Source organism: Nannobrachium achirus (assembly GCF_963921795.1).
Source record: "Nannobrachium achirus genome assembly, chromosome: 13".
NCBI classification, from domain to species: Eukaryota; Metazoa; Chordata; class Actinopteri; order Myctophiformes; family Myctophidae; genus Nannobrachium; species Nannobrachium achirus.
The window spans coordinates 39,065,318-39,088,181 of NC_137833.1; the positions used below are offsets into that span (position 1 = coordinate 39,065,318).

At 44.0% G+C, this 22,864-nt stretch overlaps 1 protein-coding gene across 1 annotated transcript in view; it reads left to right on the forward strand.

The window, feature by feature from the left end:
• LOC308296606 (ubiquitin thioesterase Zranb1-like) overlaps positions 1-22,864 on the forward strand; it is a 37,565-nt gene that overhangs the window by 2,191 nt on the left and 12,510 nt on the right. Inside the window, exons 2-7 of the mRNA XM_080739931.1 lie at positions 1,544-2,574; positions 13,449-13,636; positions 17,208-17,361; positions 19,380-19,451; positions 21,252-21,450; positions 22,269-22,389. Of these exons, the coding sequence (XP_080596057.1) occupies positions 1,614-2,574; positions 13,449-13,636; positions 17,208-17,361; positions 19,380-19,451; positions 21,252-21,450; positions 22,269-22,389 (1,695 nt within the window). The 5' untranslated portion in view covers positions 1,544-1,613. The remainder of the gene's footprint in view (positions 1-1,543; positions 2,575-13,448; positions 13,637-17,207; positions 17,362-19,379; positions 19,452-21,251; positions 21,451-22,268; positions 22,390-22,864) is intronic.

A 22,864-nucleotide genomic window follows, 5' to 3' on the forward strand; every position in this document is an offset into this window, starting at 1 on the left:
TAGCAGATCTACATGCTCACGCCTTGCGATGCGAGGCCTTGTGAGCATGTAGATCGGCCATTTTCAAAATATCTGCCTCTATATATTTGACAATTTGAACAATGTTTAATTTGTCATTTTAGAGGTATTAAAAGGTCCTTAAATTGGCACTTTAGAAATGTGAAGATACCCTCTATATACTTAAACTTTATATTGGTTTGTTTACAGTTGAGTGAGAAAACAATGTTGCACATTAAGTTAATCATCTGGGGACCCCCCAAAATAACTGGGGGTCGTGTGTGATGTGATGACGTCATCAAACGATAAAGTCGACTTCAACTCAACTTTTTACTTTGCAAGTGGGAGTCGACTTGCAAAAATCACAAGTCGTTAATGCCCTAGTTCAGTGTCAGTGCATCTGTCTTTACTAGTCACGAGTTATGAGTGTGTTGTACATATCTGGTTTCATGTGTCCTTGTGTCTTGTTACCCGGCTTTACTGTAGGACACGTTCGCTGTATCTGTATGTGTTTAACTCTCAAATCCCTGGAACGCGCCCGAGTCGCGTTAGATTTTAACCACTTTAACCATTATTGTATGCTTTAACTTTAGAAAAATAGCAGATATACAAGCTCACAGCGCGGCACCGAGTGCCGTGCTGCGAGCTTGTAGATCTGCTATTTTTGAAAAATCATGAAAATGAGTGCAAGTCTTTGAATATCTTTGACCCGATCTTTGACCCGACTTCTAAATCCTTCCTCTAAATCATGCTGTTCTTAAACCTTTTCATGTCAAGGACCCCCAAAATTACAGGTATTTGGCCGCGGACCCCCATCTCAAAATATGTTGTTCCAGGGACCCCCCAGAAGCAAATATTTGAGTTACAAATGTTTGCTTTTAAATAGATATATTCAAAGACTTGCAAAGAAAAATCATGATTTTTCAAAAATAGCTCGCAGCGTAGCTGTGAGCTTGTATATCTGCTATTTTTCAATAGTTAAAGCAGTCAATAATCCTAGGCCTAAATGGGTTAAAGCCAGTGTCGGTTTAGGTATTGAGACACTGTATCACGTTGCAGCTACGGCATCTTGGTCCTTCCACCTTGCTGAGGCCCAGCTGTACATAGAAAGACACCCGCTTCCCACCCACTGGATTTGATTTACTGTTCATACAGATTAGTGCCAGTGTTCTAACTGCAGGATTTACAGTATATGAATTGTGAGTGCCACATTAGGCAGCCTGTGTTTTCCCTTGGTTAACGTACAAGACCACATTTGATATGGAATGACCCAGATCATACAGAATGACCCAGATGTTGAGTTAAATAGGCAGTGGTAGCAAAGCCCGGCATTATTTATTTATTATTGGTGTAAATTTGAAAGTAAACCAATGAAAACTTGAAAGACTGAGCACCCTTCTATTGATTTACCCATTGTTCATTATACGATTATGCTTGCTTTTACAGAATGCTATATAAGCCTACATTTTGCACAATAAAAATACACCTTGTGTTTAACATGCAGACTTTTTGTAAACTGGCCTGTCTCTCTTGTATCCCTTCCTAGATTGTGGGTCCTTGAGAGTTGAACCGCCCTCTGAGCATCGGCGAGCCTCCCCCCCAGTGGCGGCACAACGATGACTGAGCTGGGTGTGAAGTGGGCCTGCGAGTACTGCACGTATGAGAACTGGCCCTCAGCCATTAAGTGCACCATGTGTCGCGCACAGAGGCCCACTAGGGGTGCGATCATCACCGAGGAACCCTTCAAGAGCAGTCCCAGCCTGGACGCCAGCCGGCACCAGTGGGACCCCGCGAGCCTCAGCCACAGCAACAGCCCGCCCCAGGGGGGCTCCAGTCTCCTCATCTGCCCAGACTCCAGCGCGCGGCCCCGTGTCCGCATTGCCGACGTCCCTGAGCCTTCTAGCAAGTGGTCCTGCCACATGTGCACCTACCTGAACTGGCCCCGTGCCATTCGCTGTACCCAGTGCCTGTGCCAGAGGCAACAGGGGCAGCAGCACCATGGGCAACACCACCTAGGGCATCATGCCCTGCAGCCCCGGAGTCCCACCGAGTCACCCCAGACCTCAGGCTCAGGATGCCGACCTGCTCCCCCGACCACCCCCACGGACCCATGTGAGGAATATAATGACCGAAACAGGCTCAACACCCGTGCACAGCACTGGACCTGCACTGTCTGTAGTTATCAAAACTGGCCCAAGGCACGCAAGTGCGTTGTGTGTGACCTCCCCAGGCCAAACAGCCTGCTGGCAGAGCCCATCAAACTAGCGTCAGAGCCTGAGACGCAGCAGCCTCCCTCCATCCTCAATGAGCAGGACAGGGACAATCGTAGGGGCGTTGTTGCCGTTACGGGGGGCATCGTTGTGGGCGGGGGAGTGGGGGGGTGCAGTGGAAGCCAGAGGAGGTCACCACCGACCTCCAAGCGGGAGTCAGAGGTGAACATGGACTTTCAGAGGATCGAGCTGGCATCGGGGGCTGGCATCGGGAGCAAAGAGGAGCAGGAGGTGGACTTTAAAAAGCTGAAGCAGATCAAGAACAGGATGAGGCGGACTGACTGGCTGTTTCTTAACGCCTGTGCCGGTGAGTTGTGTCAGTGAATACTAAGGCTCTGTCTCTTCGTTGGGTTTTATCAGACGTTGTTGTGTCACCTGGGTGACGTGAGAAACGGGCGCAAACGTAAAGCATGACTTCTCCCAAATCTTTTGTGAAATGAATATCGCAGCTCAAGCATCTGCAAGGTTATTGGCTGCAATGCGATTTTACGGCCTGGTCCATTTATTTTGGATTTCATCTTTGATGGAGACCTTAATACTTCCACAGTGAAAACCTCACCTCCTATGAGTCTGCATATAGGCAGCAAGTGTCCGATCGCCTTCTCTCTCTCTCTCTCTCTCTCTCTCTCTCTCTCTCTCTCTCTCTCTCTCTCTCTCTCTCTCTCTCACTTTATATTTCTCTATGTATAGATCGATGGGTACTGGTACCTGCTGCCAGAGATTGAAGCCCCCCTTACTTTTTCCATATTCCTTAACGCACACATCCTATCATTCCATGAACTGTACAGCACACTGGGTTTATTCAGAACACCAGCCATCCCAGGCAGCTACCACCACCCACATGCTACATTTCTTTGACAGATCCTCTGCTATGCTACACATAACAGCGCACACTAGACATCTCCCTATTTCTTCCCATCAATTCTTAAGGATAACATTGGTGGCGCAGTGACAGAGAGTTGTTGCTCATAATACTTAAGCCTGCCTGAGATATACTTAGTTGCGCTTGGGCGTCGCACAATGAAAATAGCCAATCTACTACAAGCTCACCATGCGTCCTGCATGTGCTGAAGCAGAGGATTTGTTAGGTCAGAGAATGCTCTCTGACACAAAGTACTGCTCTACTCATCTGATTGGAAATAGCCTAGCCGAACCTTGTTTGCCTCTTGCCTCTTTAAGGCAAGCAGACTGACCCAGCAGACCCGGTTGTGAGAGCATTTAAGCTTAATTTATGGTTCTGCGTCATTATATTGGGGCCTGGCTCCATCAAACTGTTCGGTTTAAGGGAGTGGATCCTGAGAAAAATGATCATGAGACGTTTTGCATTTGTAGTTTAGCGACACTGTGCCTTTTTTACTACAGTAACCATGAAAAATGGGAGTCCTGGTGTCTTAACGTAAAGGAGTTGTTTATTGAATACAGAACAATGTTTCGGTCCAGCTGGCTTTCATCAGGTATCTACTATAGCAACCAGACACCAAGCCCAACTGAGGTTTGTAGGCTAGTAATAACCTAGCATCGCCGACATGGTCAGCATCTTTTTTGCTTTTGTTCCAGCCATCCAATCGACTCTTACAACAGCATCTGTACCCTTACAAAAACACTTCTGCTTGACGACCAAACTGTAAACTTATTACTTGCATACATATTTCCCTCCAATGTGTCGCACAACTAGGGCTGTCACAATTATTACATAATCGAATCGTGATTATTTGACATTATCGCAATTATTTTGTCATAATCGTCATAATCGTGAATGTTGAAAATGTTCCGAAATAGTGGAAATAGCAGATCTACAAGCTCACAACGCGTCGCATCGCGACGCGCTGTGAGCTTGTAGATCGGCTATTTCCACTATCAAAGTTATTTTTTAAGTAGTAAGTTGTCAAATATGTCAGTAATTTCTTTGTATATTTAGGTTATGTGTCATATCTGCCATGTGCAACTTCAAAGCCTAAAAGCCAAACAGAAATGTAATTATCAACGACAAAAACACAATTAAATCGTTAATCGGCAATTATTTGAGTGACAATTAATCGTCATGTAAAATGTCATATTGTGACAGCCCTACGCACAACACACATAACACATCCAAGTCTTGAATAAAATTTGAGCCTAGGAAGGCACAGTTTGGTAGTACTGTAGTTAAGCTGAGCTATTGGGACTCTAAATCAGTAGTGCTTTCGAGGCCGGACGTGACCATCAGGCCAATATATTTCCCACAGCACGGAACAGTGCATGCTAGAACCGTAGAGTTATAGGCTATACGAGACGAGTGACGACCAACGGCGCGCCATAGCCTATCTAATCAAATGGCTATTTGCATTACAAGTTTACCAGTGAGTGGTGGGCTTGCGCATCCCGATAGATTCACAAGTCTATTCATATGGATAGGCTACTTTAACACCACTGTAGGTTTCCAGCAGCGACTGTATGTGCATTGTCAGTACGTGCGTCCTCATAGGCTACATGTCTCCATTACTGTTGTAGGTAGGTACTGTTTGAGATTCGTTCAAAGCAAACATTTAGTTTCTCTACTGCAGCGCAGTATTCTCTATTTGCTCCATGCGCACATGTAGGCGCACGCACACATCTCAAGGCGTGCGTGCATGTGACGTTGATAAATGACCGTCCGCCCTGAAAAGAAAACACCAAAGCTCCACTGCTCTAAATTGTTAGAGAAGGTTTTCCCTTCTTTGACACGTGTGCACGCACACACATGCACACACACACACACACACACACACATGCGCGCACACACACATATGCGCGAGCGCACACACACACACACACACACACACACACACCACAATAGGTTTGTAAACACTTAACGGTGGCCCAAGCGTTTGTGATGGGCCTTAGTTGGTAGCCGTGGGACCGGCGGCACTAAAAATAACATGAGCGATGCTGCACAAGTCAAAAATAAACAAGTCTTCTGCACATCAGCACTGACCCCCCCCCCCCCCCCCCCCCTTGCAGCATGCATGAACATATCTCATTATATACGCTCAAATGATGTCACTTAATGTGTTTTTCTGTTATTTGTCAGCGTTTACTTGTTGAAGCACAACATTCGTAGGTCTTTTGGACCTACAGTAATGACATCCGTACGCTGGACTGCGCAATGAACAGATTTCTTCAACGTTTTCAGACCAAGGACCCCTTAGTTGAGAGACCCCTTAGTTGAGAGAGAGAGAGAGAGATGAAGCAGGGACCCCCACAACCTTTTCATAGATTCCATTTAGTTTCATCGTTTGATAGCACAATCATTATAGTGTTTTGGATTCATGTCAATTTGTGTTTTCAGATATTTAACTGCTATCTTTGGCTAAAGTTCTCAGAATATGGATGCTAGGGTTCAAGTGGTTAATATAAAAAAGGAGAAAAAAAGGTTTCTATCACGCAAAGATTTGGAGGACCCCCTGTAGTGACTGAGGACCCCCTAGGGGTCCCGGTCCGCCTGTTGAAGACCCTCGTGCTAAACTAAGGATTTGGTTTAGCATAGGCAGGCACAAGCTAAACGGTCTAGTTGTTATTCAATAGCATAGTGTTAGGGAACAGTTATGTCAGGTTTTATGAGCCTCGTCAGGCCCTGATCATACCTGAAGGCTGAGGGGTTGTAACTTCATTTTGAAGAAAACCACAAGTGGCCTCCCTTTAAGCTGTCACCAGGGGGACATTGGTTCACAGATGGTACCCCGAGTCTGACTCTTTAACGGCCTTCTTGCTTGTGCCAGTGTGGGTTTATTAGACCAATTTCTCATCTTTACTAGAGGAAGGCTGTTTCATTGCCAGCCCAGGGTTCAGGCAGGCCAGAGGCGGCCACCTGGAGACGTGGGAGAGACGGAAGAGGGCTTGTTTACATTAGATGTGTATGTGCTACTGCAGAATGACTTGGAATGAGTGAAAGTAAGCAAATAGTGTTGTTGAATAAGAGTCAGCCAGAGAATCTTGGTGACCCAGTTTTCTGTCCGGCCGCCGGTGCACAATAATTATCCAATAGAGACATTATTGAGTAAATATTTAGTTGCTGCGGATTAACCTAAATTGTGGTCTGTGCAAAGCAACATATCCATATATAATTAACTATCACACACTGTGACGCACGGAACCCACCAAAAAAGCGTCCGCACGCCTGCTTTTGCACTCGCCAATCCTGGCCAAACAGGGATGTCTGGTCAGCCTATATACAATGCATTTATATGAGAATATAATGTGTGGAGGACTGCGGACCAACTTTTCTTTCCACCCAGTGTGGGGAAACATAACGTGCATTGTGCGCTAGTGGAGTGCCCGTGCGTGGTCACTGGCCAGTGAGAACGGCTCTATTCATTAACGTGGAGCGGAAGGAAAGTGGCGTCTGTATGCTATGTTGCTTGCATGTCCTGTGGGTTTCATGCGTTAGGAGAGAGAGAGGTAGGAACTTAAGGGTAGAGGCTCACTCACTCAACTCTACACTCCATTGGCATCGCGTCCTTCCCTCTACTCTGAAGTGCTTCTCACTCCATGTCTCAGTCTCCGCCACGCAGGTTGTCGTCATGCAGGTTGCCGTTGCCGACCGTGCGGACACGCCTCGCTCAGTGAGGTTGAGGAAGCGCGCCCAGCCTCACATCTTCTCAAAACAATCAGGAGCTCCAGTGATGAGATGTAGGCTGCATCTCCCTCACTGGTCAGAAAGGTGCTGTTACTGGCTCTTCTAGGAGGCCCTGGCCTGGTTGCCATCCTCGAGTGGTGGAAAAAGTACTCGCATGTTTTAAGTAAAAGTATCAATACTGCAATTTAGAAAATATTTACTTGAGTAAAAGTACGAAAGTATTGGTATCAAACTATACTTAAAGAAGTTAAAGTACCAAAAGTAAATGTACATATTGTTTGAAAATATCCGATATGTTGTGGGCTTGTAGATCGGCTATTTTCAAGTAGCCTAGGTATGAAATAGGGCTAAAGTGGTTAATGTATGTTTTATAATATTATAATTTATATCTGCAAAGTAAGTAAAGTTTTCAAATAAAGTACAATATTATTGAGGAGTTGTAGTGTAGTAGAAGTTAAAGCGTCGGAAATCGGAAAATTAAAAAAAGTAAAGTACAAATACCTCAAAATTGTTCTCAAGTACAGTACTTAAGTAAATGTACTTAGTTACTTTACACCACTGTCCTCTCCCAAGGCGTGGCTCCTTATGAGCACATGTCCATTCCCCAACTCTCCATAGTTCTCCCAAGCCCAGTGATTTTGTGTTTCCTGTAAAAAAAAGGGCAAACTCACTCAGAAACAGTTCAGAGTGCCCTTAAAAGCTTCTGCTGGCTCTTCATCAAGAGGAGATTTATTCTGAATGGGGGGAGGGAAGGATGAGTGGATGGATGGATGGATGGGTACAGGGAACAAACATAACTTTTTAACTTGCAGAAGACCAAAGTGCATGGCTGATGGATTTAAAAGACGAGGCAGATTTGTTTTACTGGCCCAAAAATATTATTATATAATACTCTCAAATGTAATTTTCAATATCCAACAACAAAAGGAATATTTGCATACATAACACAATGACTACATACATAATGGTCTGCAAGGCTACAGGCTATACACCTCCTTGCGCCATAACATGACTGTCACTTTTCAAAAAGGAACTGATCTACAACAAGCTAACAACACATGTGAAGCAGAAAGGACCAAGTTTGATTAGCAATATCACATAGGCCTAACTGCTAGAGCAGTGGTTCTCAAAGTGGATTTTAGTGACTCTCTGGGTTCCTTTATGGGGGTCTAAATTGACCCTTACAAGTCTCTAACTTTAACAGAGTATAAATGGAACCAAATGGACCCTAACGGGTCCATTTGGTTCCATTTGTACACTGTCAAAGTTAAAGGGAGACGTTCAAATTTCAAAGTTTGAGAACCACTGTGCTAGAGCAAGCTTTGCACAGTGTCGTCATGACCTGAACAAAGAGACTGCTAGACTGTTACAGGAAAACGGCAGTGCGTCTAGCCCAAATCTGTTCACTCTAGCTGGTGTCTTTCAGTATGTGTCTGCTGCTCGCAGGTTTTTGTCTCTCATATTCCCATAACACCTTATTGAGTACAGTACTGGCTGCAGGGCCAACGGCACGCCCACACTAATGGAGCGCTTTGTGTGATCCCTCCCTGTCACGCTGTGCTGCAACTATGCTGTGTATACTTACTGTCAGGGGCGTCACACCAAATTCTGGGCCCTGGGTACAAGGATTCACTGCGGGCCCCCCATGAATGTTAACTATTGAAGAATGGCAGATATACAAGCTCACAGTGCGGCACCGAGTGCCGTGCTGCGAGCTTGTAGATCTGCTATTTTTGAAAAATCGTGAAAATGTGTGCAAGAAACCTATGTCATGGACCCCCAAGATGATATGTATTTGGCCACGGATCCCGATCTCAAAATATTTAGTTCCAGGGACCCCCAGAAGCAAAATTTGAGTTAGAAATGTTTGCTTAAAAAATACATATATTCAAAGATTTTCACACATTTTCACGACTTTTCAAAAATAGCAGATCTACAAGCTCGCAGCGCGGCACTCGGTGCCGCGCTGTGAGCTTGTATATCTGCTATTTTTCACTAGCTAAAGTTACTAGGGCCCCTCCACCTTGGGCCCTGGTAACTCAGTCCCACTTTCCTACCCCTTGTGACGCCCCTGCTTACTGTACCCTGTTCCATCTCTCACTGAGGAGAAGCCAGCTCCGCATGGCGCACTTTGTCCTCTCGCCATCTTCTCACCCTCACTGGTTCTCTCAGTCACGCACACACACTGATCCCCGCTTCTCTCTCTGTTTATGTTGTTAAGCATTGTGTGTGGTCCTCTTGCCTCTAGAATAAAAGCGCGGTGATGAGTAATGTTGTGTAACGCACGAGAGACTTACTGCTACACATGCATTTGCTAGTAGTAGTAATCCGAAGAGAAATTTAAATTGGAAGTTTACTTTAAAAGTAGAAGTTGTTCGCTGAAACTTGAGGGTTGATCTTGTGCACAGTATCGCACAACTGTCACCGAAAATTGCTGAACGTGGGTTCCTTAAATTGACCCATACAAGTCTGTAACTCTGACAGTATATAAGTGGAACCAAATGGACCCTAACGGTTCCATTTGGTTCCATTTGTATGCTGTCAGAGTTAAAGGGAGACCTTGAAATGTAAAAGTGTGAGAAACACTGAATTAAGCATTAAGTTGAAGCGATACGTGCAGGTAATGTATGTTTGGTAGAGGTGGTCAGAGCCTGGTAACTTGAACTCACTGTTGTGAACTTGTCTGGAGGACCTAAGGATTGTGAGTCTGTGGAGTATCGGGCTGCTCCCAGGGCCATGGTTCAATAAGCCAAGGTTATTGGGTCTGTCTGTGTTCAAAGGGGAGTTGAGCAACAGGCTGAGTGTTCTGCCAAAGTGACTCTTTATATTCACCGATGAGAGGCCTGAGGCAAAACAGAGTGAGGTTGTATGCATACAAGTTTAGTGTATGTTTATACTTTGTTGGTCAGTTGTGGCTCTTGATTCACCTAAAATATGTAAGTTAAGTCATCAGTTTTCTCATTTGAAAACAAAATGATAAAAAAAAGTTAATGTAAATCTCAGACTTAATGTGGCTAGCTTGTGACGGCAGTCATCTGTGACGTCGGATGTCAATGATGTGATGTCTGAGACAGACTAGGTTCTTTACTTATATATTGACTATAATTGTAAATCGCACAAAACCTCCGGTGCTGATTGGTCCAGCAGTTTGCGGGTATACAGATGGACAGACTGACCCTCTCCTGCAGAACCATGCCGTAAAAACAAAATTCTTAGCTGTGAGCTAGAGTCTGTCTCAGCTCAAAACTCAAAAGCTGTTGAGGATTACCAAGTTTTTCATTAATTATGCTTTTGAATTAATTTCCAAGACGGGGCCAGGGATCACCTATCCTACTTAATAATTTTAGAGAGAGGTCAGTCAGTCAGTCACTCAGTCACAAAATGCATTTCCACCTTTATCTCTTCAGCAACTGCTCCCAATTTTCACATGGCATTGGCCATTAGCATTACACAGAAGTTGACGGAGCCCGATTTCCATTTCTACCAAATTCAAGCTCTTAAATAGCGTTTTTATACCACTTCTAGACGGATAATCTGTTTCCCCTGAATAATTGTTTTACAATGGGTTACAATACAGTTGTATTTATTCTGTTTACCCTCCTTAAAATCAATAAGCCACACTTCATTACTCTCAACACACTGGGGGGGGGGGGGGGGGGGGGGGGTGGGTCGGTCCTGTGAACAGCATTGAATTAATGCATTATTGATTAGATATGACCCCAACTTTAAACAGTTAAGGCCACTGTGGAGATAAGATAATGTCAATTTTGCCCAATCTTTGGCGCTGGGACACACAATGTCAAGTCAACTGGATGACGGTGTCCTCTGTGGAAGATAAGTTAAGCGCAGTGTTGTTGGGTAACGCTACTTTTAAAAGTAACTTCTTCCGTTACAGGATTAAGAAGAATTCTGTTATGTTACAGAATTCACCGTTTGTCAGCCTTCTGATTGGTTCCTGAGACTCCCTGACTGGCCAACCAGAAAAAACCATTCACTTTTTGCTATCGGGGGTGGAGTTTGTGCAGTGGAGAATGTTGCTTCAGGCTTTCAAGAACAGTCCGCACTGCGCGACACGGCATGCGTCTGGTACGGCCGTGATTTACGGCCGTGATTTCGCTCAATATAATGAATAAGCTTCAACAAACTAGTTCAAACTAGCCCTTACCCGTTCAAAGATATGAGCTCCAAAATGATGTGCAGTGTGTGGGTTATGGGATGTGCACTGTGCATACAGTATATGAGGGATGGAAAGTAACTTTAACTGGTGCTTGCATGATAATATGTAGGAGCATCAATGTAAGAAATACCCGTTTCGTTTAATGGCTACCCCCCCCCCCCCCCAGCCCGCCCACCCGCCTGCCTGCACACACACACACACACACACACACACACACACACACACACACACACACACACACAGAGAGAGCTGGTTAAACATGTTGCCTCATGCTAGATGCAGAATAGATGAGCCTCAAGCTAGATGCAGAATAGATAGTAGATACACCATAAAAATGCTAATATACAGCATACGATTTGTGAAAGTGACAAACGGGCTTCACAGTTATGTCAGGTGTGTTCATATGCTTATGGTGATGCGATTTCAGATCAATTGCTCCAGCCACTGAGGAGAAACGCTGTGACAGACACTCAGATACTCACGCAGACATTCGCAAAATTATAGTATAGATGGACCTTATCAATGTAACTAAGAGTTACGATTGGGTACATATATTTTAAATGGGCAGAATTACGAAAAGCCAGCCTATTATGTGAGGAGAACAGATTATAGTTCTCCTCTTCCTACCCAAGATGCAATGCGCTTTCTTTTTCTATTTCTATTCTCTCTCTGATCCAGAGGATTAAACTAATTAAAACTAGGGCTGGGATGCGATTAAAAAATTTAATCTAATTAATTACAGGCTCTGTGATTAATTAATCGCAATTAATCACATTTTAATCGCACATCGATATTTGCCCTGAGAAGCATTTATTTTCAAGTAAAACACATTTTGTTGTACGAGTGAATGAACAAGTGAGTTTTTTAATCTAAATTTTGCATCCACTGGGCCAAGCAAAGCGCTCTGATCGGCTACTTCTCCCTTTGCGTTTGTTGTCTCTTCTTGGTTGGTGCATCGCTATGATCGGAATGCCCGAAATGGAAGGTTATGTGGTGCAAAAACTAAGTGCGATTAAAATGAGTTAATTTTTTTAATCGCGTTAATTTTCTGTAATTAATTAATCGCAATTAATCAGTTAAAGTCCCAGCCTTAATTAAAACATATATTTTCGGGGGGAAATTACTGTTTTGCTATGTAATTACTGTACCTTTTTCTTCCCTTTTTATTAATATCACGTAGATGTGTTTTTTTTGGTACTTTATATAGCTGTAATGAGGCTATGAAGAAAAAAAAATCCCATCCACTTCCACTATAAAAGAATCTGCAATAGTGATTCTGTCCCACTGGGATTAAACAAATTAAAACATATATTTTCGGGGAAACCCCCTGTTTTGCAATGTAACTACTGTACCTTTGTCTTCCCTTTTTATTAATATCACCTAGATGTTTTTCCTTTGGTACTTTAAATTGCAATAATGAGGCTATGAAGAAAAAAAAAATCCCATTCACTGCCACTATAAAAACAATCTGCCCAGGGTTAATGTCCCACCATAGTAACAGGGCAGAATGGGCGGGATTTGCAAAAGCCTGAATTGCCTTCTGAGAAATAACGTTTGAGATCAGATTACTTTCATGTTACTGAACCCTTTGCAAGGAATGACATACGCAAAATCCCCATTACAGCTCATTATGATTAAGTACAAAAACAAACTAAAAAACTGGGCTAACTGAAGGTGGGTGGTGCTACGGTGAAAACCAGGTTGAACTGGAAAAACTTGGAAAAACTTAATTTGAACACTCTTTGAAAAAGAAAAAAAATCTACCTGATGATCATGTTTTTTTGGGGGGAAAATTCACGGCACCCCGTCTTTAACTGTTTCCAATTCCCAACAGTGGCCTACTTTTGTGGTCACGGCATGACTGTGCGGTATTTATGTCATACTTCAGTGTCCATAAAACCTTTCAGTTTAAGACAGGGGTCTTCAAAGTTTTCAGGCCAAGGACCCCTTATTTGAGAGAGAGAGATGAAGCAGGGCCAGGGACCCCCACAACCTTTTCATAGATTCCATAATACATTGTTTGACAGCACAATCATCAGTGTATTTTGGATTCATGTCAATTTGTGTTCTCAGATATTTAACCACTTGAACCATCAATACTTAATAAACTTGATCTTTCATTCTGTACTTAGTCTTTGCTTTTTCCCCTCTACACCAAACCTCTTTGCCGAAAATAGCGAGGTGTTGTGAGCTTGTAGATTGGCTATTTTTGGCAAAAGTTCTCAGAATATGGACACTAGAGTTCAAGTTGTTAATATAAAAAAGGGGGAAAAAGGTTCTATCACTCAGTTTTGGAGGAGCCCCTGTAGTAACTCTGACGTCCCCCTAGGGGCCCCGGACTCCCTGTTGAAGACCCCTGGTTTAAGAGATGAAATCAGGAAAATAACGACATTTCCGTCCCGCTCTATAGGTGTGGTGGAGGGTGACCTGGCAGCCGTGGAGGCCTACAAATCATCGGGAGGTGACATCGCGCGGCAGTTGACGTCGGACGAGGTGCGCCTCCTGAACCGGCCGTCGGCATTCGACGACGGCTTCACCCTGGTGCACCTCGCCATCCGCTTCCAGAGGCAGGACATGCTGGCCGTGTTGCTCACAGAGGTCAGACGTTAAGCAGGACAGGAAAAGAAACAGCAGGCTGATGCATTCCAAAATTCACCAGCCGACTTGAACTAGAAACAGGATTCATGGAAAATAGAGCAGGGCCTCGGAATGATGGATGATTTAGTTGTTGTCGGGTGGAAAACGCGTATGTCCAAAAACCATTCGTTTTGTATTTATCACTTTAAAAATGATTTTAAAATAGTGAAAACAGCCGATCTACAAGCACACAACGAGGCACAACGAGGTGTTGTGTGCTTGTAGATCTGCTGTTTTCACTAGCCTTGTGCGACAGTCTTGTGTGCTGAAGCAGGGCTTTACTTTAAAACATACAACTTACATACGATACAAGGTTTCTGCCCGACTGTGACGATTTGCTGCTGGTTGGGGGTAGTAAACGTATGAACTACTGCAGAATCTGTCACTATTTCACAGCAGGCCTGATAAAAGGTCCATAACTCGGATGCGCTTGTACACTCTGATGTTAATTTCCCACACAGATTTTAAGCGTGCCCTTTCGCCAACCAGTCTGGAATTGGCTAGATCTCCGGATGAGTGACTCCTACTATGATCACACTTACGTAACATTGCGTTACAAGATGCACAGAGACTCTGCTTCAGGACACAGCCATGTCTCACCAAGTGAAGGGCTGCAGTTTTTTTTGTCGTTTCCAAACTAGGCTATTGTAATGAGGTGTGTTTACACTGCTTTTGAGCTGTAATTATGTAATTTTAAGATGTTAGGGTTGATGTTTACCTGCTATCCTAGTTGCTTTGGAGCACTTAAAGGGATATTTCACATAAAAATTAAAAATAAATGTGGTTAATCTTATTCGGTACTCTGGCTTTTGTGATCACCCAACACAATTTTTAAGTTGCTAAATTCAATATTTAGATTTTTAATATTAATTTGAATAGACACGCCCCCTTCCTATACAAGCCCATAGTAACTCCAAACTCCATTTAACCATGTTCGATTAATCGTAAACACCTGTCCTTGGTTCTGGTGACTCTTACTGCCCTCCTAATAAGTGAGGCGGCCATGTTTTTTTAGATTACTTTTTTCCTTTATTTTTTCTATTGTATTTATTTATTTATAATTTTGGGGGTCCTTGACATGCAAAAGTTTGAGCACCACTGATAGCAACATACGTTTTCAGAAAACCTTTAGGATTTGGAAGATGTGTAGAATCAACCTCAGGTCATAAAGGGTTAATTGTTTTCTTGTCGCTTTATTTATGACCATTTACCCTGTAGTTGGCTGACTAGGGTTCATGCCATTACTCCCAATCTTGTAATTCGCTCTGTATAATAGTGTCAGCTAAATGCCTAAATTGTTCACTGTTCCACAGACGACAGTGTAGATTGAACTAAACCCACATACTGTCGCGGCTTACCACACAAACAACAAACCCACGCTTTACCCTCACTTAACCTTCATTACTGGCCATGGCAGTTTGTATAAGGGTATGACTGTCTTGCCGCCATACCTCTTGGGTATGACGGTCTTGCCGTCATGCCCTTATACAAACTGTCCTGTTCCTACCCAAAGTATGACTTAACCCATTTAGGCCTAGACTTATTGACTGCTTTAACCAGTGAAAAATAGCAGATATACAAGCTCACAGCGTGGCACCGAGTGCCGCGCTGCGAGCTTGTAGATCTGCTATTTTTGAAAAAGTTGTGAAAATGTGTGCAAATCTTTGAATATATGTATTTTCAAAGTGAACGTTTGTAACTCAAATTTTGCTTCTGGGTGGTCCCTGGAACTAGATATTTTGAAATGGGGGTCCGTGGCCAAATAAATATCATTTTGGGGGTCCTTCACATGAAAAGGTTTGAGCACCACTGACATAGTAGTCTCTCAAGAACAGACTAACTGAGCTCCAGTTAAGTGAAAAGGACCTTTTCTTTGACGATGGCTGGCCAGATTGCTGACATAGAAACATAGGATTTTTCCAAAAATCTTAGAAGGATTCAAAAGACACTTATAGAATCGGGTCAAAATTCAAATTTTCACGATTTTTAAAAAATAGCAGATCTACAAGCTAATATCTGCTATTTTTTTTATATTTAAAGCATAAAATATTGCGTCATATTGTGTTCAGGCCTAAATGGGTTAAAGGTGTAGTAGTTCACCCCCAAAATGACTTTTTTCCTATTGATTACTCATGCCATGGAGACTTGAGTTCAAGGATAAGTTTTTGTATTTGTATTATAGTAAATGTACCCCCCATTGATTCCTGATGGGGACCCAAATGCATGGCCCTGGAGTGAGAATCAATGGGGGTAAAACGTACCTTACCTTTGACCCTAAATATACCCCCATTGATTCTGACCCAAATGCAAATGGGTCCCCAGCCAGGGCCTTGCATTTGGCTCCCGATCTAGTGCCATGCATTTGGGTCCCCATCCAGAATCAATGGGGGTAAATTTACTATGATAATTATTGTCTTGGGAATGTGACAAATACAAAAACATATTATTGAACTCAAGTCTCCATGGCATGAGTAATCAATAGAAAAAAAGTCATTTTGGGGGCGAACTACTCCTTTAAGATAAAAATGGCCACCTTGTGAATATCGTCAATGTGCTCCCTTTGTATGAGCTTTTAACGCTGTCCCTTTCAAAAGTTCCTGTTAAGTGGTGTGTAAAGCCTACCAGCCAACTCAAAAGCATTGCCGCATGTATGCTTGTAAAGTGGACCAGTGTGCATGAGCGATGGCAGCTCCATTTGCCATCAGCACTATGATCCTAACGCTATGATCCCAGATTATCTGGAACCTGACCTTCTCTCAGTCCGATGCTCCCATTACCGTCTCACTCTCTCCCAGCCAGGGATTGTGCTAGAGTGTGTCCTGGTATGAACCACTCTAACATGCCCGCTAAAATGCACACATGCCGTAGTCGTGCATGAACACTCCAGAAACGTTATTTTCCTTTACCCGAACCTAATGCAGCCTAGCTTAGATTGGTGAGGCTAATGGAAAAATGTTGTATCACTTAATAATGTCGGCTCTGGCATAGTTTCCTAAATTTAATTGGGAAAAAAGGAAAAAGAAAATGCTTTTTTGTTTTTGGAGAGAGCTGATATGCAGGATCCATGGATTTCCTCTTTAGCCACCTTGTTTACATATGGGGCTTTTAAGCCGTGACATCATTTTGTAGTCAGACCTCCAAACAGATTTATTATCAATATCTGTCCCTCGCTGATCCGAGACAAAAATAACGACTAAAGTATAATTCTACCACTTTCCTTTCAACAACAAAGAGAAGAAAAATTAGTAAATAGTAAAAAGATTCACGGGCGCTGGGGCCTTTTGGCCCCAAAAGTTCTCCTCTGCCTACAAAATGATGTCAAACTTAACAGCCCCATAGCCACTGAAATTCAAATCAGTAGCCATTGCCAGCCTAGACTCCACAGCATATATATGCTAGGCAGGCTGAGCATTGCACTGCATGTAAAGAAGAATGACTGGATCGTGAATGGATCGTGGGAATAAGCCTCACTTATTGTTTGTCTGTCCTTTGACACCCGTCTCTCTCTCTCTCCCTTCCTCCCACCCTCCAGGTGTCCCAACAGGCAGCTAAGTGCATCCCAGCCATGGTGTGTCCTGAGTTGACAGAGCAAATCCGCCGTGAAGTGGCAGCCTCTTTGCACCAGCGCAAAGGAGACTTTACCTGCTATTTCCTGACAGACCTGGTCACCTTCACCCTACCTGCAGGTAGGTAGGCTGCCATAGCCTCATAGTTCTGAATATATTAGCGATGGGCTTTGTTTCAATTACCACTCCTACATTTGTATCTTGTAGTTTGAAGTAAGTAAAGTAAGTAAGCCTTGCCGAGCAATGAGGCACTATCTTCTGTTTATGTAGCGTGAGGTAGCCTTATGTACAAGTACACACTCTGAACATGAAGATAGTTTGTCGCAGGGACTTGCCCCCAATCCAACCCTTGATGCTGAGTCCCACTCGTTCCCATTTTTCAGAGTCTTTGGCATGACCTGGCCGGGGATCGAACCGCGACCTCCCAGTCTCGGGGCGGACACAACGGCTGCCACCATTCACTTACGCTTTATTTTGAAGAGCCCCGGAAGCTCTGTGTGTGTGCACGTGTGTGTACACTGATGATTCAGGAAGGAGATCTGTTTGTTTACAAACGGTCGCAAAACTAAATTCCTAACCGGGCCGACCATCACAGCATAGTGTCGCCGTGAAAACAAGCGGATCTCGGCCTCCTCTGCGTTATTTGCACCTTATTCAGAGATAAAGCCGTTTTTATGTTTCAGCATAGAATAGGAGTCAATGGATAATGGCCGCTCTCCATTGCTTCTGGCTGCGTTGCATCATGACGCATGCAGTTTTTTCTTTCAACAGCACCCGTAGCAAGCGTCTGAGATGCGGGTTACCATGGAAACCTTATCTCGTCTCTGAACGAGTTTGGCTACCGGGGCAGCCACATTTTTAACATAAGACCACTGAAAATTATGGGTCACTGGTTTTGAGTAGAGGGCACCAAGAATATCGAAAAACTGTCCTGAGAGAGCAAGCAGGCTTTTATGGTTGAAAGACATCCATTTTAATGCAATGAATAAGGTGATCACTTGAAAGTCCTCTGTTACCATTCTCAGCTGAAACAACAAGCAGGCTTTTATTCCACCCCACAGGCTCACAGTGTTGGAGATGGAGCCTTGGAGTGATGGAGTACATGATGATAGCACTGATAAAAACGTGTTATTGTATTAAGATTCTCCATTTGTGTCAAAGGTACTTAGTTTGGGGCCTATTATGTTTGCTGTGCAGCTGAAGAATGTAGACTACCCAGCCCCGGTGACCTGCCAAGTATGTGGCAGAATGCTTGTTTTGTTTGCTTCTGGTTTATGAAATTGCCTGTTGTTGGGATGTTCCAGAGGCATAATGCTACAGTTGTCTGTTTCCAACTGCCTAAGACTGGGCTGGAGGCCACCATTGGCTCCTTGGCTGTGTATTGTTCTTGCATTCTGTGTATACCAGCCACCAACATTGTCTGTTGCCAGTAGCAAAATTATTATCTTTTTATCGGTTTTCTTTTTTGGTGTTGCCCAAATTCCGTACAAAATGTGAGAATTTGAATGTGCACAATCCTATTTCTGTTGAATTTCACTGAAGAATGGCTATTGTGGTTTATAGTCTGTTGCTGGTGGCTCAGCACGGCAGTAGTCAGGGACAATGCAGACCTTGGCTTCCGGCCACCATAGAAAACCATTCTGTCTAGTTCCACAAACTCAATGCATTCATTTATTTTAGCTAAAGAATAAGCTACTGTTGTCAAGGCCTCAAGCATACGAAAGCCAGCAACCATGGTGAAAAGTGTGAAACAAAACAGGGAGTTGACATGGTTTTAGTTGCCAAGACAGAAGCAGTTTCTAGCTAACATTTTCAGGTCCTTGAGATGGAGTAGAGAGTAAGTAGTAGGGGCATGAACGTGGTATCTACAAAAGGACTCATCCCAACCTTTTTGTCAATTAAAAAAAGAAAGTGACGTTTTCTTCATAGGAAATCCTATAGCTCCTTTTTCTAGCCCTCTCACGACAAGGGGATGCAGCGTTTCCCCCAGTTTCTGTGTCATGCTTGCGTAGATAATCTTTAGAATCACAGGAGCAGAGTCACACCGCCAAACTGATTGAAATATCATTGCGATAAATGTTTTTTTTTCTTCAGGAAAGTGCCTGATTGAACTGATATTGTGTGTGCTTTGTTTGCAGACATTGAGGACTTGCCCCCAACAGTTCAGGAGAAACTGTTTGATGAGGTGCTGGACCGGGATGTTCAGAAAGGTGAAGTACAGTATTTACTGATTTAGTCTGTTTACTACAGCAGTGGTTCTCAAACTTATCATCTCGAGGTCTCCCCTTAACTCATACAGTGCCTATCCTGGACTAGTTCGGGATATTCGGGATCAAAAAAATTTTTTATTTGCTATTTTACTTACCCCGAGCTGCTTGGAGCAACGTGGGTGGTCCCGGCTCGCTAGTCGCTAGCCAGCAAGCCATTCTACTATGTCCGACGATATATTCCATTGAAAATGGTTTAAAATAAAGTTTAGACCCCCCCAATGTTCACCCAATGTTCATTGTAGGCGGCGCGACGTATTCCAGGGTGCCTATCCCGAACTAGTCCGGGATATTTAATGAAATGAATAAAAATGATAAGAGGCCTTCTGAAGCCTGGCCTGATTTTTGTAGCTACTAGCCGAAAGCTAGCAACGTCCCGGCCGGACGTTATTTGCGAACGCAATCGCCAATCTCCGCCTAATCCAATGAAAGACCACATCTTTAAAGGCTTATATCTCTGGATTGTGTCATAGGGAAGCGGCGCGAGGTTTATTTACGGCGAAATCGCCCAAAAATGATCTTTTAGATGACAAAATGGGAATAGCCATTCTGTTAGCATCTTCATCCGGGACATTTCCATGCCGTGCATGAACGTGAGCACGTCAGGTCCTGGAAGGTGAAGTCCTGGAAGCTAAAGCGCTCGCCTATGAGAGATGCGCTGGCATTCTTTGGCCCCTAGAGGGCGCTGGCACTCAATGAGTTAACTCTGACAGTATACAAATGGAACCAAATGGACCCTAACGGGTCCATTTGGTTCCATTTGTATGTTGTCAGAGTTACAGACTTGTATGGGTCAATTTAGACCCCCATAAGGGAACCCACAAAGTCCCTGGAATCCACTTTGAGAACCACTGTACTACGGAGTCTACTACTACTACTATAACAGCATTCTTCTCCAATACAAATTAGTCATTGCAAGTCAAGAGTAAGAAACCAGATCCAGTGGGAGGGTGGTTTGGCAAACTAATGCTGCTCCCTCGTCCATATATACTATAATGGGAATGCTGCCGGATGCGGGCAGTGTTACATTACATTTCCCTTGCCCAGCACAGTGCCCTCCCTGCCGGTCTGCCTGCCTGCTTCTCACTGTGCCAGTCCTTATCGTGCATGCCACTTGCATTTGTACTAATCAGGCTAATTGAGTTTGAAGGATTTCTCCAATCCCCTGCTGAATGATTGTGCTTCCTCCCAGCCTTACACAGAGACAGTGGGCACAACACACACACACACACACACACACACACACACACACACACACACACACACACACACACACACACACACACACACACACACACACACACACACACACACACACACACACACACACACACACACACACACTGCACACCCACTCTTAAATAGCAGTATTTTTCCATCCAGCTCACATTCTCTCTCCTCCTAGGTGCCTCCTATTCTCTCCTCCTAGGTGCCTCCTATTTAGTATGACCATCTGTTTAATCAGGCCAGTGTTTGCAGCAGTCCACTCCACTATTCAGTCCAACTTATGGGCAAGAGTAGGTACAAGGAAAGACAGGTGGCCTTCATGTTTTTGACCCACTGTTATGAGTAAACTAGATTGACAGGCATGAATACAATAGTTGACACACTGTCCTTAGAACAAAGTTTTCAAATGTCGCCACCTCTCATACAACAAAATAGTTGTTATTACGCAAACTGCGACCTTTGGTGAACTCACTTACCACGCGAACACTCAATCTTTTTCTCCCTGCGGCTTCTCAGAACTTGAAGAGGAGTCCCCCATAATCAACTGGTCGCTTGAGCTGGGAACCAGGTTAGATAGCCGCCTTTATGCCCTTTGGAACCGCACCGCAGGGGACTGCCTACTGGACTCTGTACTGCAGGCCACCTGGGGCATCTACGACAAGGACTCAGTCCTCCGCAAGACTCTCCATGACAGCCTGCACGACTGTTCTCACTGGTGAGGCCTGGGGGTTTTAGGCCCGGTAACACACCGGGAGACGAGACAACTGTGTCGTTATGAGATACACTGTAATTGAATATAGCTGTAACCTCATACTGTAGAACATGCATTATGCAGTAGTGCTTCCTCAGACAGCCAGAAATGGATTATTGGCCAAGTACATTCACACATACAGTACATGGAAGACGATTTGTTAGTTTGCATTCTCTGTTCACAAAACATCCATCAGTCACAGGTGTCTTCTGAAGCGTGAGCAGATGGGGTGGAGCTTCTCAAGGACACTGTGGCACATTGATCAATTGCCGTAATTGAACCTGTGACCTTTTGGTTACCGCATGCTCTTAATTACTAGATCACCCCTTTAATCTCAGATTTCAGAAACTTGAATTTCACCAGTCTCACACTCTAGCCGTAATGGAGTTGCATTGTAGTTGCGGTAATGTCCTGGAGGTTGAGATTTAGTGCTGAAATCTAAGGTTGGAATTGCAGGCTTACTTGGAGAATCAGACTACGGCATTAGGCCAGTTTGAGAAGACAGGATTTCCAGGGGATTTATAAAACTCCCGCTCTGGTTTGAAGTTGGAAGCATCACGGCAACACAACCACCCAGCTACAGATTACATAAGACAAGGCCTAGTGTGACTCAATTCTACAGGAGTGCTGACAGATTGATGTTGTTCACTAAGAAAATTGCTGTTTAGGTTTTTGCTGGGTATTAGCCATGATTCACCCTAATACCTAGTCCCGTGCTCAGGGAGGTCGAACATTGTCACACTGACTAACTGAAGTTTTTCCTCTTGTTGTCTGGTCCGCAGGTTCTATACGCGCTGGAAGGAGTGGGAGTCGTGGTATTCACAGAGTTTTGGCCTGCACTTTTCGCTGAGAGAGGAGCAGTGGCAAGAAGACTGGGCATTCATCCTCTCACTGGCAAGTCAGGTACGTACGCAATGCTGCTGTGTCACTGCAGACACTAGGTCTGCTAGTATCTTAGCTAAAACTGGTGAAACACCGGGGCAGCAGTGGATGGTTAGAGTGGTCGCCTGGTAATCGGAAGGTTCCAGGTTTGATTCAGACTCCTGGCTTTGTGTCCTTGAGCAAGGCACTTTAAACCCCTAACGGTTACAGTTGAGCAGGTTGGTGCCTTGCGTTGGCGGTGTGTGAATGAGCACTTTGGATAAAGGGTCCTATAGAAATGCAGACCACTTATGTTCAGTATGTGCAAATGCACTTCACCAATGAATGCATGAATTATTGAATTATGCAACTTGCTGCTACACAAAAAACAGTCAACACCCTTGAAAGTCCATCCTGTCTGCCTTCAGTACCTCGCTGCAGTTCAGTCTCATCAGTCTAAAACAGGTGCTGACATAGAGCTCACGTTTTAAACATTGTGCTGTTCCATTATGTAGGG